The sequence below is a fragment of the Thermobia domestica genome, chromosome 13, assembly GCF_964235325.1.
Source record: "Thermobia domestica chromosome 13, izTheDome1.hap1.1, whole genome shotgun sequence".
Classification (NCBI taxonomy): Eukaryota; Metazoa; Arthropoda; class Insecta; order Zygentoma; family Lepismatidae; genus Thermobia; species Thermobia domestica.
The window spans coordinates 213721847-213737860 of NC_137466.1; the positions used below are offsets into that span (position 1 = coordinate 213721847).

Genomic DNA, 16014 nt, shown 5'->3' on the forward strand with positions numbered 1-16014 from the left:
AGTAAAATATTGATTTGCCAAATACTGTAGAACCCCTCTAATCCGTCACCCTTGGGACTGGAAGTATGGTCGGAACGCAGAAAAGGTTAGATTATCAGGAAAATATAGGAAAATGCGTACTTACAGTAAAATAAGCACTAAAAACTGCACAGAACAGTACAGAAAACATGCACAACGAAAGAAACGGTACGAGATGACGGAGCTCTAAAGCGGACAAGCGGTAACAGCAAGTAAGCAACAATGCCGCGACGGCAGTAAAAGACTATGAGCCTCGTGAGTCACCGACTAATCGGGACAAGTTCGGCTCGAGCACGGTCCGATCAACCGAAGTGACTGACCAGTCGATGGCGGACAAGAGGGGTTTTACTGTAAGTTTATAGTGAAATCTGCACGCCATAGTCTCCTTTTCTTTCCTTCTGTCTTCCTTTAATTTACTTCTTTGTTTCTTTCCTTCCTTTCGTTTTCTTTTTCCTTCTCTTCTTTCTTTCTTACTTTTCTTTGTATGCTTCCTTTTGTTCTTTTTATTTTTTTTTACTTTCGTTCCTTTCATGTGTTTGGTAAGTCTGATTTTTACAATTTCACCTGATTTGAAATCATCTTGTGTATTAATAGGTTTTGTTACTTGATTAAATTCTTAATAGCAGATGTGTGCTTTCAGGTAAGATCGTTCTTTTGATCTACTTTGAAGACTCAGCTTCTTCTATAATGGTAATTTTATTACGTTTTAATATACTGTATTATTAGTTCTTCCTATTAGCAGTAACTTGTATTGTTGGGGATCGATGTTTCCCCAATTTTTTACCCTACGCAGAAACGTCAGAAATCAGATCAAAAAAAAAAAAAAAAAAAAACATACGGCAAAGCAAAATCTCCAAATTTTATAGGAATTAACAATAAGCGATTGCATAGTATAACTCGGTTTCCTGAAAAGATAGGTTGTTACCTGACTTCTTAGGCAACCCACATTACCTCTTTGTGAGATAGTACAGCATAAGTATAACGTACTTCCAAGTGCTGCAAATAATGAATTAATAACTAACAGATGTAAATTAGCGAGTGCTGTAACGAAGATGTTTTGCTTGTTGTGTTTATTATTATTATTATTATTATTATTATTATTATTATTATTATTATTATTATTATTATTATTATTATTATTATTATTATTATTATTTAATTTAACGTTTAAAATTTATGCACCGAGCTTAAAGGAAAAGGTGATAATGGGATGATGCAATGAAGAAAGTGGCCAGAAACAGGAGAATCCCGAGAAAACTCACGAAGACAATCCACTGCAAAGCCCACTTGGTGGAAGCATGTGATATCGGACAGTGTAGTACGAAAAGTCTATCTATGTTGAATGAAAAACCAGCGTTACCAGTTCTTCAGACTGGTCGCTTGGGCCCTTACCGTAGCAACAATACGAATTGTTACGAAAAGGATTAGATGTTTTCCGGGTTGTCTCACATGTCATTCTGCACGTTCCCCGTGTCATTTTTATGTGCCTGAACGATCCGTTGTGAACGTCCCTGTAGATACACGTATGGGTTCTGAGTTACAGCGGCAGATATCTGGCCCTCCTCATTGAAAAATTGTAGAACAATAAGGGCCAAGGGCGCCCATGTTGTAGTTTCCAAGGGAGGGCAAGTATAAGCGACGTTTCAAATATAGTTTCAAATTTTGCTGTAACTAATGTAAAAATTCTATTGGGTTTTCGATATTCTGAAGTGCAATTTCTTCTAGGGAGGCGAGCGCCTCACCTTGCCCCCTTAATGGGCGTCCTTGATAAGGGCGCCATGAACCGAAAAACTGGAAATCACCGGGCTAGACCATGTCGAATCTGAGAAGAAATATAAAGAAAAATCTTTGAGAGAAGACTTGATTGGCTTATAACACAAGATAACATCCAATAGCAAGCTGTTTACTTCAGCGATGATGAACATTTGATATAAGTCATAAAGCATAGGATTTCGATTTTATCTTCCTACCTAGTGCCTTGCTTTATATATTCTACAAATTCAACACCCTCTTCTCGATACGTGCATTGTGGGCATATGTGGTCCCGGTCGTTTTCACATAGAGACGCGAGCTTTCTTGTAGTTAAGAGTCTTCATTCCGGCGAAATTAAAATACCGCTAATTTTACAGTAATTATGTGATATCTTCAAATAGATAAAAGATAATCGAAATGTGGAACAAGAGGGTCCTAGACAATATTATTTTGCATGAGATACCGTTATCACGACTCACTTATCTGCTTTCAATTTCGAGCCATTTTGAAAATCTGCGTTTATTTTCGCGTTTCTAAACAGCTGAAAACGGAAAGCCACTAGGTGACTTGTGATAATGGTACCTCACGCAAAATAATATTGTCTAGGGCGCTCTTGTTCCATATTTCAATTATCTTTTATTTATTTGAAGATATCACATAATTACTGTAAAATTAGCGGTATTTTAATTTCGCCGGGATGAAGACTCTTAAGCAGTTAGCGTATGCAAGTTTGGCGCAGAAGACTCGGTGGGAGTTCACGTTGTTCGGATTCCATGTTAAGCTGTTAGTTCACGCTCCTTATATTGCCTCACCACTGGAAGGGACCTTAAACTGAAATCAACAATAACAGATAGAGATGCATTGGAAAATAATTTAAAACAGAAAAAGAAGAAAAGAAAAGAAAAAAAGAAACACTTGCAACAACACTGGAAACATGAACTGAAAATATCTTAAATTAAAATTTAAAATATCTCATTAGATATAGCATCTATATAGTCCGTGTCATCTAAATTTCCGTATGGCGTCAGCCAATAAGCTCGCAGTGCGCTGATTCCAAAGGAATTTAATCTTCCGTAATTGATTTTGTTCATATTTATGGTCATTTACGAATGATAAGATACCACACTGAAGGTTTGGCAACAGCGCACTGCAGGCTTATTGGTTGACGCCATACGCCAATTCTAGTGATGCAGACTATAGTGTCCTTTTGCTAGTAACATAATGAAAGGCTTGATACAGGGTGTTTTTGTATTAGTTTCGCCGTAGTTGTGACGTGTTACTGAGGCTATTATTATTATTTTGGTGTGTTGAAATTTATCGTCTCTTTTCAGCACCGATGCTCTATAAGACATGGATTCACAGTTTAAAGTGAAGTCTAATCCGACATAATGCGTTCAATTTTCAACATTCACCCACCGGGAATCGAACTCGGAACTTCGTTTGAATCTGTTGTTGTCTTACATTGTTGTTATTAGCGCAATAAAAATGAGTTTTTCTAAGTGGATTTTCTCGTAAACGGCACATGAGAATTTATGCAATTTTTTTCCGCTTAATGATATTTATAGATTGATATTGGTGCATCTCATCACATGAGAGATCCGTCTCATTATGCATTAATATATTATAAATTCATAATACTCTTTACTCAGGGCCAACCCTAGGCAATTTCCTGCTCCCCTTTCTCCAGAAAGAACAAATATTAAAAGCCAGGATTTTAATTATGCTACCCCATCATGAACAACGAATAGGAGGGGAAAGACACTCGCACTCAGAAAGACCTAAACACTACGAACACAATCTCGTAGTCAGAGCTCCTCCGTGGCTAAGCTTTTAACGTACGCGCCTTTGGCGTGGGAGACCCGGGTTCGATTCCCGGCGGGAGCTTATGTGGTTCGGATTCCACGTTAATCAGTAGGTCCAAGTCTCATATAGCCTCGCTGCTGAACGGGACGTTAAACTCAAAATCAACTCAACTCAACTCAACAATCTCGTTGTCAATTTTCTTTTAAATAATGATTTATTATGTTAGTAAAAGATAAAGTAAACACACCTGCAGAGGAAAGATGGCAATCCTGTCTATAGAATTGAATATCGAGCTTCAGAGCTCCTTCGTGGCTAAGCGGTTAGCGTATGCGCCTTTGGCGTGGAAGACCCGGGTTCGATTCCCGGCGGGAGCTCAAGTGGTTCGGAGTCCACGTTAATCAGTAGCTCCACGTCTCATATAGCCTCGCTGCTGAACGGGACGTTAAACTCTAAATCAACTCAACTCAATATCGAGCTTCCAGTGTGCAATTCCAGTGCAACTAGTTCTTTTACCTTTATTTCTTGATTTGTTTCCACCTTCAATGATAAGAAATTCCTGTAATGATAGCTTACTTGTAACAAAGACAAAACTAGTTTTCAAGTCAAAACTATGATAACTAACTAAATGGAACAGGTGTTCGCTACTGTTAGAGAATTGAGTTCTCGTATTGACAACAATCAAACAATTCATGCTGGGATTTGTTTGATCATTTGCCTTAGCACTGTCCATATGATCTTAAACTAATGCGACCTAAACATGGTTTATGAATGTAGTATTCAAATAGGCCAGCTTAGTAAATTCAACTACCATCATGAAGTATGTTTCCAACAAGAAATATTTATTTTAAATAATATAGATATGACAGATTTTACCGTCCCGTGAAAATGCACGTGTAGCACATATTGTAGAGCAAGCTCCGTCTTTACCGTATACGTGTGGTAAGAGCTACCTTTTTTTTTTTTTTTTTTGCCGCTTCAAGTCATTTTGTTACACGGCGACTTTCAGTCTGGGAATTTTTCGCACAGAATGTTGCGTTATTATTTTTAATAAATAGTTATGAAAATTCATAGAAGAGTCTTGTTTCCAGTTGATAGCGGACAAGATGAAGTTATAATTATTTAACTTTAAAAAAAAAAAAAAAAAGCCGCAAAAGTCGTGCTAATTATATGCATTCCAAGTTAGCACTAACGTTCAATTTTTCGTCATATACAATACGCTGTGTAAATTTCTTTCCCGCACAATGATAGGCGATAAATTTTGTTGTACCCTGTTACGCGTGTTTGGTCATAAACATCGAGTCGTTCGAGTGATATAATTAAAGGGTTTCTTTTAAAAAGAGACTTTAAAAACAACAGTGCGTAAAGGACTTGGCAAGGTTTACAGGGGAGGAGGACAGCGATTTGTCTTTCGAAAGGAGGGGGAGGGGAAATGAGTCATCGCTAGAAAGAGGAACATCTTTCCGCGCTCCTACCTTTTGTTTTTCTTTTTTTTTTAGAAAAAAAGAAAAATAGGTGTGTGTAGGGGGGAGTTTTCGTGCCAATTGCACTCGTAGTAGCAACAGCTGTTCTTCATATGCTCTGGGGACAAGGGCATGCACAAATGCCTCTGCTTAAGAACTTCCACTATTGGTCGGCGTGGCAACCAATAAGCATAGCTTGAAATCATCAGTCGCAGGAAATGACGTCATAATCGCTCATCAGCTGCTAGGAGGCTCCACCAGCACTTACCGAAGCGCCAGCCAGTGCACAATTTGAACTTCTTCTACAAACACGAAATCCGAGTTAGCGAAGTGGTACTTTAAAAAAGAGAAAAGAAAAAGAAAGAAAAAAGAAAATTCTGCCGGTCGGTTGGGCAAATTTTTTCTGTTTTTGTTCCCCCTCCCCCCTTTGTTACTGTGAGATTGACACATCACATTATTTCTTTGTGTATTATTTGTGTTAAATTCTATTTTGTCTTCACTAAAAAAAGCAAGCATTCAAAAGACTTATTAGTGATTTTTTTTTCTTCCGGTGCTACTTACAGACACTTTTGGCTTCCGGTGAGGATTCTCCACCGATTTTTAGCCACGTTTGGGTGCGAGAGGCCAATAAACAAGTGTGGAGAAAGGCGTTTTTGCTTCTTCGGGATAAAACTGTCTATCTGTCATACAAGGTAAGTAGATAGCTATTGATAGAGATAATTATTGTCATTTGAAGATTATGATTCATGTAGTAAAAATGGTAACACTGTCAGATTTGATTTATGCGTCCTCTGTATCAATTATTTTTTTAGATTTTAAAAACTCATATTAACAATCTTTTGCTGTATTGTATTTGTAAGTCTTCTTGAAAATGTTTGTTATTGTTTGTTTAAATAACATTTTCCTACGTTTCCTACGTTATGGAACAAACTTATATATATTTATATATAAACACATCCGAATAGCTTAAACGTATATAGAACAGTGGTTCCCAACCTTCTTTACCTGGCGTCCCCTTCCTGAACCCTGCATACTTAACACCACCTTTTCTTGCTGCTCGTTGGTCTGATCTTTTTACGATTTCAGATTTCAGTACGGAATTCTCAAATCTTCAGTAATAATGATAATAATTCTCATAAATGTATATTTAGTCCAGAAACACTTCTGCATATCGTTGTAATTTATTATGATAATGATTATTATTATCTTTGTTGTTAATTGAACCACGGTACTTACTTAATAGCTATTTTGTGTTTGTGCTGTATTTAATTTAACGCTTATTTGTTATAACATTCTTAAAATTTATAATTACCAATGTAATTTACATCTCTGTCTCTCAGTACCTATCACCTCCCCTACTTGCTCTTCACCTCTCCTAGGGTAGGAACCACTGGCTTAAACGAAGATGTGTTGAACTTAGTGATTTCCAGGACCTCTTTGATATGTTATGCATTTTATTGGACTTCTAAGCATTTCCTTAACACGTTCGCTGCTGAGGACACCCATCGGCGTCCAATACTGAATTTGGCATATGCGCCGGACGCCTCTCGGCGGTTGTCCCTGTAGCTGATTCACTTTACCACCAGCGCTAGTGCAGGTATTGACGGGAAAGTGAATCAACTGCAGGGACAAGGCAGGGACATGCGCCGAACGGCGTCCGGCGCATATGCCAAATTCAGTACTGGACGCCGATGGGCGTCCTCAGCAGCGAACGTGTTAATAGAAGATGAGGAAGCATTTACATGTACGTGATATATTTAGTACAAATTGGTTAAAATGTTAATTTTAATGCTTACATTACAAAAATTACCAAAACCAGCATCATTAATAACAAAATAAGTATATTCTAATTATATTGCACAACATAAATAGTACTGTATACTCGTGATTTCCATAACCATGTCGGTCCCGGCGTCCCCCACAGGGGACATAAAATATAACAACGATATTACTCTTTATAATTTACAACATTAAAATAAGACTGGCAACATTGAAAACTGTTTACAGGGGATGATTGTAAATGGATCATGCCCTGCAAACAGTTTTCAATGTTAACAGTCTGATTTTAAAGTTGTAAAGAAATAATAATGTCGTCATATTTTATGTCCCCTATGAGGGACGACAGGACCGTGATGGATAATGGAGTTAAATTAAATTTAGTTTGACTTGCCGACCCCCGATTATACGTTAACGGATCTCCAGGAGTTTGCAGACCACAGTTCAAGAATCGTCGGTTTACACGGTTATTTGTATAATTATTGTACGAACAACTAATATTCAAAGTGTTCTTCAGGGACGCACCTAAAGGAGGGTCAACTGGTCCGAATCTCCCCCAAAAACTTCCTAACTCAACATACATTTGTACATTTTCTCAGTAAAACTATACTTGTGTTGTAGGGAAATGATTGATATTGCATAATAATACCTTCATCTGTACTCTTTCCCGTATAAAAAAAACAATCTAGTTCTATCATTTTTTTTCTGAAAATATAAGTGGAAGTATTTTATAATCACTTATCGTCTTTTCGCTTGCAGAATAATACAAGTGCTCATACATTAAACACTATACTAGAGTACTGTATTATACTTACTTTAGTTAATAAAGTTACGAAAGATGGGTAAATAATTTGTTGTGTTACTTCAAGTAATATGTACACTCATGTCCAAAATCATTGTTGCATGTCTATAAATATGTTGTTGTAGGAATATAATTTGATAACGAATTCGCCTGGTATTTCTTATAACGTTAGTATGTATAAGTCGGAAAGACATGTATGTGGCAAATTTCATGTCAAAAGAGCAGTAAATAAGAACAATAAAACGAAAATAAAACCTTCTTGTCTATTTAGCAACATTTTATTTTACTCATTATAATTTCCGTATTTGTAATTCTTTTCCTATGAAATATACCACAAATATATATATTTCCCGATTATACACATAGTATTAAAAGTACCCTGCAAAATCATTATCAAATTATATTCTTGCAAGAAGACAGTTGTAGATATACGACAATCATTTTTGACATGAGTGTACACGCGTGGATCAAGGTGTGTGTTTATGCGACTGGACTTGTGTGTCAGTCTTTTGTCATCCCATTGAAAAAAGTTCTGCAAGTGTCACTGGGTCCATGTCTTTCTAATGTCTTTATTACTTTTTCATTTGATTACTCATTCTTAAGAACAATCGACGGTTCAAATTCTATGACAGTTAAAACACGCTGTCCGTATAAGAGAGCGACTACACTGCTTCATAGTTGTTTCTAAGCACTAGTGTTACTCCTCTTTTTTTTACCTTGAAGCAGCGAATCTACGTATATTTCCTAATTATCCAAGACCAGACTTCCAAAAGTAAATCCCGCTTTTCAAAGAAGTCTCTTGATTTATGTACTTTTGAATATTACACTTAGGCCTATTTCTCATGTACGACAATTGATTACATAATTAATTGGTGATTTACATACACAAGTTACACATATTACACGTACGGAAAAGGCGGATTTAACTTCCGTGTTCTGGTAATAATCACTGTATCCTAAATGTTATACAACCGAGCAGAAACCAGGAGTATAGTTGGTTGTATAATTTCAGGCGTAATTTATTATCATTTGCAACTCAATGCTCTCTAACGTAACAGTTTCATGCTCCCGTTCTTAGCAAACCACACAGAGAAGGGAGGAGCTGAGACTTAACCTGACGAAGATCAAATACATTAGTGACAGGTAAATAAGAAGACCGATAGTGTAGTCAATGGTTTTCCTGGTGTACTATTCGTGACTCCATGACTACATGTACACTGGTAATACTTGCTTTCCTACGTCATCTGTTCTCCGTACCTCATTGGATTCCTCTCTGCCTCCCTCAGATTGTAAACTCCGCGCTTTTACGCTATACATCCAGTTGCAAAGAACTGATTAATTAGTTATAAAACATTCAGAAATATTGAGATACAGTGCCACCAGCATGACTTTGTATCTAAACAAAAGTACTTCCTATCGTTGTTAATTGTTTAGATTCCCTCCCACCCACTTACCGTGATAACTAACACTGCAGTGCACTAATTCTGCGAGGAGCCATTAATTTGTAGTTTTCAGGTGTAAAGCCATTTTCATGCTGCTCTTAATGGGCTAAATTAAATTTAATTACAGTTTTTATACGAGGGTCGTTCATTTTTTCTGTGGATTGGGGGCACATATTTGTCACAATCATTACCAATTGCTTTATTCAGTTGCGAATATCCGCTTTGTAGTTCTCAGGAAACTGGCACTGAAGGCCATGATTGCACCTCAATAATCAATGTGTCATCATATGGAAGTGGTTGCTTTCATAACTAACTAAATGGAGGAAAGAGGTGGGTGCCAGATAGTGCAAGATCAAGTGAATATGGTTAATGATATAAACTTTGTTACCACCATTTATGGTAGTTTCACACGTTACCTTCTAAAAGAAAGACATTTATGGAAACCATCCAATCTTTTATTGTATTGCGTGTCATTGTTTCACTAGTAAATTAGGGAATACCGCAATATGTCCTGTTATAAGACCCTTTTGCCAGAACATTATCATAATTCCGTTCTGGGTCCGATTAAAAGTGAGTCAGAAAAAATATTCTAAGAACGTCCCTTAAACATAAAAATATTGTTATGCATAGTGGCCTAAAAGAGACATATGCATTGAGGTTTAAAGGAGTCATATGACTAAAGAAATTAGATGATTATGAAATAATTGGTGGAATGAGTATGTAAAAGGAAACGGGACAATCCCGAGAAAACTCATGGACGCAATGTTCCTTACCACAAACTTACCTGGTTTGGTAGCGAAGAAGGGAAGAGACACCTCGCATTGAGTAAGGGCTGTATCACTCAATCATTGTGTACTTTAGATGTAACTTCAGCCTCTTACACTGAGAACACTTATATTTAAAGATTGCATGGTATCTTTGGAAGAAATTCGTTAGAGTCTATATTTACAAGATTCATCCCAGCATTTGTCTTCTGAAACTGAGGGAGAAAGCGACTGGCGTAGGCTAATGTTTTGTTTCGTAATCGGGAAAGCCTACGTTTTATTTCACTGCTCAACTGTTGTGACTTTTTAAAAAATAGATTCTTTTTTGAGCTCTGTCGGAAGAATCCTGGGGACGTTCTTCCAGTTTCTTTCCCCGTGTAATTAGTCTCTCATTCTTTAGGAGGCATTGGAGACTCGGGTTCGATTTCCGGCGAAAGCTTATATGGTTCGGATTCCGCGTTAATCAGTAGGTTCACGTCTCATATAGCCTCGCTGCTGAACAGAACGTTAAACTCTAAAATCAACTCAACTCAACTCAACTCTTTGTTTTAGGAATTTGTTAAATGAATTCTCAGTCAAGAGCGCCAGCTGTGAGATTTGAATTCGGCTTCAGAGACCACAATCCATCGACTTTCACTACAAACAAATGGGTTAAACTATTCGACTCTAGATGTCAAGATGAGAATTTTGTTAATTGATGTATCTGATTCTTCAGACCCTTAGAGAGACAGAAATCCCAAATCAGCAAGTAATGTTTACGGAAGGACCAAAGCTACGGTGAAATGATTTTGCAGTTTTGTAAATAAGGATTTTCCGTTTAGCGTGATGTCCCTATCGCTGTTGGAAAATATCCCACATAGTTGACCTTGAACGTCTGTCTAGCAACTGAGAAACGATGTGTACGGAAATACTTAATCTCTTCTGTATTAATTAATTAGGGCCAGATTTACATAACAAGTTTGTTTAAAATTTAGTCTCCAAGATCTTCGTCTTTGCCAAATACTCTCTCTTTTATTAAAAAGAAAAGAAAGAAAAAGTATTAAAAAAAAAAAGAAATACTGGTTGGGTATTAATCATACTTTAGATCGTGGCTTCTCGAGGATGCGTTTCCGATGTGTTACCCCCCGCAATGAACGCGACCTAGGTGGTTACTCTGTAATTTTACTTTCGCCAAAGTTATACCAGTCAGTTTTTTCAGGCCTTACTGCTACACCCTTATTTGTCATTCATGCAAAACACGAGAAATAAGTCTATTGTGTTACATAGATTTTTCTGTGATTAGCTAATTTTTCGGAATTTCCTTGTATTTTTGCGAATTTTCTTTTGTTATACATGTACATACTTTGTAATAGCAGAGTTCCAATACTCTGCACAAAGCACCTTCCAAGACGTTCTTTCTTGCTAAAATCCCCTTGCCTGGCAACACGTCTTGCCTATTTTTTAAAACCTTCCTTTAGATATCTTTTACTGATTCCAAAACAGCAGGCGGTCTAAACGCACCAAATACGCTCGAGCCGAGGTATTCAGCGCGTTTTTTTTATTGTTTTCGCGTTTGCAGTGGTTAGCCTTCCACATTTAAATATATAGTCAACGTATTCCAAGCGCACGCATGAGCCATAAAAACGCGTTGCGAACGCATCGAATAGCCGTGCACTAAGACTTCGAAATAGAGCGTAAAATTTTCCTCTTTTTAAATTTACTTTTTCTAGGTTGGCAGTAAGTGGCTAAAGGCTAGCCAATATCTGCCGTGACAACGCTCTTGAACGTCGAAATTAAAATTTACCAATTTAAAAAATCTACTTCGTACGTTTGAATGATATCAGTAGACGAGTTATGCTTACGCCTAACCAGCGAAGTAGGATTGCGTATGGGACAAGAGTTATATCTCGTGCCTCATCTCGGAAAGCATGTATCTGTTTGTATTAGAAGAGTTCTATCTCGTCCAGTGATAGAACGGGACACTGAGTCACTTGGGTCACAAGTTTTGTGCCGATTCTCTTACCTGTGATGCGAGGGTCCCTTATTTCGATCCCAGACCTTGTGAGTTTGTACTGGAAAGAAAACGTGTCCGTCAATTTTATCGTGGTTCTCTCGTGTTCTTTTTTCCTCTTACATAGTCATTTCATCAATTATTTCACCATGATTCACTTTTAGTAATCACTTCTCTCGTATAGCCTAAAGCACTGCTATTCAACCCTTTGTTTTTCGCATACCCATAGACACAGTTCGCCATCCAATTGTGTACCCCTGAACCTGTTTAAAAGAATCGAAACGAACTTAAGAGTCTTCATCCCGGCGAAATTAAAATACCGCTAATTTTACAGTAATTATGTGATATCTTCAAATAGATAAAAGATAATTGAAATGTGGAACAAGAGCGCCCTAGACAATATTATTTTGAGTGAGGTACCATTATCACAAGTCACCTAGTGGCTTTCCGTTTTCATCTGTTTAGAAACGCGAAAATAAATGCCGATTTTCAAAATGGCTCGAAATCGAAAGCAGATAAGTGAGTCATGATAACGGTTTCTTATGTAAAATAATATTGTCTAGGGCGCTCTTGTTCCACAGTTCGATTATCTTTTATCTATTTGAAGATATCACATAATTACTGTAAAATTAGCGGTATTTAATTTCGCCGGGATGAAGACTCTTAATACACATGTTCTGTTGATTAAAAAGGGATACAAATAGAGACCCAACAAAAGGTCAATCAGTGGACCAACCAAAAGACTATTTATAGAATGGATAAAGTGCACATCCAAAAAAAGAAAATAAACATGGGAAATTTCAAAATATATATGGCAAACATCCAGCTCTACTGAAGGGGATTTCCTCCAACTATGATCATTCAATAGATATTGGAAATATGCTTATTTTAGGGTTGCGTACTCCCAGGGGTACGCGCACCCCCGGTTGAATAGCACTGGTCTAAAGAACATACGCGTGGAATGTAACACTAGAAATTTAATTTAATTTTTATTTCGTTTCTTGTCAGGAGAGTTATGTCTCGTCTCGTAACGTATCGCAGCGACCAGTTTAATCCAAAATACACGACCAATTTGGTCGACTTACTTGTTTCCAATAAGCATTTGATGCTTATTTTATGTTATAAATACCAATGAACATTTTATGGACACTCAGACCATCTGAAAATTTTTATGAAATGCCCTTCTCCCTTTTGGTGTCTCCTCCAACCAGTGGCGTATTTACGATTTTGTTTCGGGGGAAGCTTTGCTATAACTTTATTCCTGGAAATGTGAAAATTCTGCAAGATATTTCATGTACTTCAAAATAGTAAATAAAATTTCGGAGGGGGGCTTACGCCCCGGAAGCTCCCCTTTAAATACGCCACTGCTTCCAACACTGTTTAGGACTTTGGAACATTGTTGTCTGTAGCTTTTTTTTTAAAAAAAAAAAAAAAACTCGAAAGTTGTTTGCTGTGGATAAAACCAGTTTTACTTGATGTCTATCGGCTCTTTTCTCATCTTTTTTTTCTTTTATTTTCGTCATAAACACACGAAATTTTATTTTAGAAGGCCACTTCTATTGATTTTTGCAAAGGTTTGATCATTCTTGTTCTATTACCGGATATCCTTTCAATTCTGTTAAATATCCTCATTAAGCACAGGATACGAATCCTGTTTGAACTCTTTTTGACCTTCCATTAGCTTCTGTTAACAGACGTATTATGTTGTAAGCTGTCGCAAAATTATTTATTTTTCTTTCTTTTTTTTATAATATAAAATTAAACTCTAGACAAGTATGTTGAAAGGTAATTGCTCTTTTAAAAACTTGTTATGTAACGATTTTCTTTGAACAGGTAATTAATAAAACAATACTTGAAGAATGGTAGATATGGTTATTAACGCTTTATTATATTTGAAGAAGCTTAGTAAGTCGTTTTTGGAAAAATTTCATTATTGTACTGTGAAGGCTAATCTCTCTCGTTGCTATACTACCTTTTCATGTGAGGTAACTTGGGTTCAATTCCCGCTGGGAGCTCATATTGTTCACGTCGTAGGTTAAAGTATAGCTTGACATGTCATTTACCAATTCGCTCGAAGTTACAAAGAAATGCTAAACTCCAAATCTGTATAAATAAAAATAGGGATGCGCACGAGACAAGATTTGTGGCTGTCTCGTCTCGAAAATGTGCTGTAAAAGTGATGTCTTGACTCGAAAAATGTATATTTCTCTATTGGAAGAGCCGTGTCTCGACTCGAATTTTGTCAGGAAAATCTTGTCTCGACTCGTCTCGTGCGCATCCCTAAATAAAAAGGAAAATGACTGTGTTTGTGATGTAATAACTCTTCAATCACCCGAGTGATCTCTATCAAAATTTCAGCATAGATAAGTTTCGGACCGGGCCTGGGATGCTTTTTTATCATTTTAATTTGACGGTGCAACTTTAGGGGAGGGGGAGGAGGATATATATATAAATGATCGAAAATCTATGATATTACAGTGGAATCCATAGGATTCGGGGTCGCTGAGATGAACAGTGACACTTCCGATGCCGTTTAAACCCAACTTCACCCCTAAAACGTGGGGAGGGGAGATACATAAAATGATCGAAATTGACCGATATTAGTGTCAAATTCATATTTTTCGGGGTCGCTGAGATGAACAGTGACACTTCCGATGCCGTTTAAATCCAAATTTAGCCCTGCAACTTGGGGGAGGGCGAGATACATAAAATGATCGAAAATGGCCGATATTAGTGTCAAATTCATAATTTTCAGGATGGCTGAGATGAACAGTGATACTTCCGATGCCGTTTAAATCCAAATTCAGCCCTGCAACTTGGAGGAGGACGAGATACATAAAATGATCGAAAATGGCCGATATTAGTATCAAATTCATAATTTTCGGGGTCACTGAGATGAATAGTGACACTTCCGATACCGTTTAAATCCAAATTCAGCCCTGCAACTTGGGGGAGGGCGAGATACATAAAAATGATCTTAAATGACAGATATTAGTGTCAAATTCATAATTTTCGGGATCGCTGAGATGAACAGTGACACTTCCGATTCCGTTTAAATCCAGCTTCACCCCTAGAACTTGGGGGAGTGGGAGATACATAAAAATGATCGAAAATGGCGGATATTAGTGTTGAATCCATTGTGACATTTACGCCGTTTAAATCCAACTTCAGCCCCGACACTTCCGATGTCGTTTATATCCACATTCAGCCCACAATAGTAATATTTAATTTTTAAGGTGACTGACTAACGGAACATGTTATTATTTTTTATTTATTTATTTATTTATTTTTATCCAAGCGAAGCAAGTAATTGACACTAGCAACTAACTAAAAGCAACCAAAGCTTTAAGAGTTGTCAGTAGTAGAGTTGCCAGACCTTAAGTTTTTTCCCGTAATTTATGTCTTTCTGACACGTTTTACTATGTGAAACCATATACAAACAGTCAGTTCTCGATTTATGTAGATAGATCATTCCAGGACTCTTTGCATAAGTAAAATTTACGTAAATTTCGCAGACACAACGTACCGCAGCGTGTTTCGCACAATTTATGACAGATGCAGGGTTGCCAAATTAGCACGTAGTTCATGTCTCACTTACTAGATATCTCTCAAAATAGATTTTATACATTTAATAAAAATATTACTTCTTATCTTAGATGTAAGTATCGTTTGCAAATTTTACTTATTTCAGAAATTTCTTACGGAAGTATGAAGCAGTTCGGGTAGTTCCGTTCATGTTGTAATGCTGTATAGTGGACATAATATTTTATTCTTTGAATTCAGTCTAAATAGATAGTACTGTGTTATTGTCAATTTTTCAACTTTGACACAATTCATTATTGCTTGATTTGAAGTTTAATGTCACTTTCAGCAGCGGGGCTATATGAGATATAGATCTACAACTTAACGTGAGATCCAAATACGTGAGCTCCCACCGGGAATCGAACCTGGGTCTTCTGCAACGGATGCGTGTACGGTAATCATAGACCGAGTATCCACGAAAGACCTCTTCAACATCGTGTTCTAGCATTGTGTAAAAACACAATATCATGTATAATCATATATTTAATGTTGCAATTTGTTTCGTTAAGTGGATATAATGCATTACAGGAAAGTTGCATAAAATGGTTTCGCGCGTTCTGTGTACTCATCCGGTAATTTTACACTGAAGCGTGTGCTCTGAATGGGCGGTTATGCTTTGAATAAT

The 16014-nt window shown here is 37.0% G+C and overlaps 1 protein-coding gene across 2 annotated transcripts in view; it reads left to right on the forward strand.

Moving 5' to 3' along the window:
• The window catches only part of LOC145669006 (growth factor receptor-bound protein 10-like), a 460419-nt gene that overhangs the window by 301107 nt on the left and 143298 nt on the right, over nucleotides 1-16014 (forward strand). For both annotated transcript variants that reach the window (XM_081737330.1, XM_081737331.1), the window contains exon 6: nucleotides 5597-5725. In XM_081737330.1, the coding sequence (XP_081593456.1) occupies nucleotides 5597-5725 (129 nt within the window). The remainder of the gene's footprint in view (nucleotides 1-5596; nucleotides 5726-16014) is intronic.